At 56.2% G+C, this 1574-nt stretch overlaps 1 protein-coding gene across 1 annotated transcript in view; it reads right to left on the reverse strand.

Moving 5' to 3' along the window:
- The window catches only part of EMH_0056300 (uncharacterized protein), a gene marked incomplete at both ends in the record, with an annotated part of 1128 nt that extends 199 nt beyond the window's left edge, over positions 1–929 (reverse strand). The window contains one exon of the mRNA XM_013497344.1: positions 1–929. Coding sequence (XP_013352798.1) covers positions 1–929 — 929 coding nt within the window.
- Between the last annotated feature and the right edge of the window lie 645 nt (positions 930–1574).

Raw genomic sequence — 1574 nt, forward strand, 5'->3', positions numbered from 1 at the left:
CCCCCCGGGGCCCCCCCTGGGGGCCCCCCAGGGGCCCCCGGGGCCTTGAGGGCCCCTGCAGGTGTTGGTGTGGGTACTTCTTTCTTAGGAGGCAGAGCTGTCTCTTTCTTGGGTGATGGAGAGCCTGGAGGCCCCTCTGTCTTTGCTGCTGCTGGTGGTGGACCACTGGTCTTCTTCGGCATCCCCGGTGGTCCTGTAGGGCTTTTGGTGGTTGGGGGCCCCAGGGTTTTGGGTGCTGGGGGCCCCTCCCCCTTTCCTGCTGCTGCTGCTGCTGGTGGCGCTGGCAATTTCCCTCCTGCTGCTGCTGCTGCTCCTGTTGCTGCTGCACCTGGGGGCCCCCCCCCCGGTCCTTTGGCTGTTGGGGGCCCCCCCCCGCTTGCTGTGGGGGCTGGAGGCCCCCCTGCTTTCGCTGCGGGGGAGCTGAGGGTCTTCGGGGCTGCAGGCGAGTCTTTCTTCGCTGCAACGGGGGGTAGTGTTTTCCCTAGTGGGGCCCCGGCCCCCGCCGGCTTGCTGCTTGGTGGGCCCCCCCCCCCAGCCTTGCCAGCTCCTGCTGCTGCTGCTGCTGCTGCTGCTGGTGCTGGTGCTGTTTTTGCTGCTGCAGCAGCAGGCGGCTGAGCCTGCTTCTCTTCTGGGGTTTTCTTTGTCGCTATGCTGCCTGTCTTGGGGGTGAAGGGGGTAGAGGGGGGCGGGGCGCTGGTGGGTATGGGGGGCTTGGATGCGGGTACTGTGCCTTCTCTCGGGAAAGAAGAGGGGGGCCCTTGGGGGCCCCCTTTCTCTGCTGCTGCTGCTGCTGCTGCTGGTGCTGCTGCTGCAGCAGATGGGTGCTGCTGTGCTGCTGTGGGGAGGCTGGTAAAGGGCCTGCGCCGCACCGGGTCAGCAGCCAGGTCAGCAGCAGAAAGAGAAGCAGAGCCGGAGGAGACGATCCCCATGCCGATCCCCAACGTGTGGGGTGCTGGGGGGGGGCGAAAGGACTCGCCACGGATGTCAACTAAAAAGAGACAGAGAAAGAGAAACAGAGAAAGAGAGAGAGAGAAATAGAGACAGAGAGAGAGAAATAGAGACAGAGAGAGAGAGATAAAGAGAGATAAAGAGAGATGTAGAGAGAAATAGAGACAGAGACAGAGAGATAGAGATAGAGAGATAAAGATAGAGATAGGGAGATAGAGACAGTGAAAGAGACAGACATAGACAGAAAGAGAGATAGAGACAGACAGAGACAAACAGAGACAGAGAGAGAGACAGAGAGAGAGACAGAGAGAGAGACAGAGAGAGAGACAGAGAGAGAGAAAGAGATAGAGACAGAGAGAGAGACAGAGATAGAGATAGAGACAAAGCAAGGAACAGAGACAGAGATAAGGATAGAGATAGAGCAAGAGATAGAGATAAAGATAGAGACAAAGATAGAAACAGAAACAGAGACAGAGACAGAAACAGAGACAGAAACAGAGACAGAAACAGAGACAGAAACAGAGACAGAGACAGAGAGAAAGATAGATATATATAAATAAAGAGATAGGGATAGATATAAAGACAAAGAAACAGAAAAAGACAGAGACAAATAAATATATAAAACT

This window comes from Eimeria mitis, genomic scaffold, assembly GCF_000499745.2.
Source record: "Eimeria mitis Houghton genomic scaffold, Emh_scaff2615, whole genome shotgun sequence".
NCBI lineage: Eukaryota > Apicomplexa > Conoidasida > Eucoccidiorida > Eimeriidae > Eimeria > Eimeria mitis.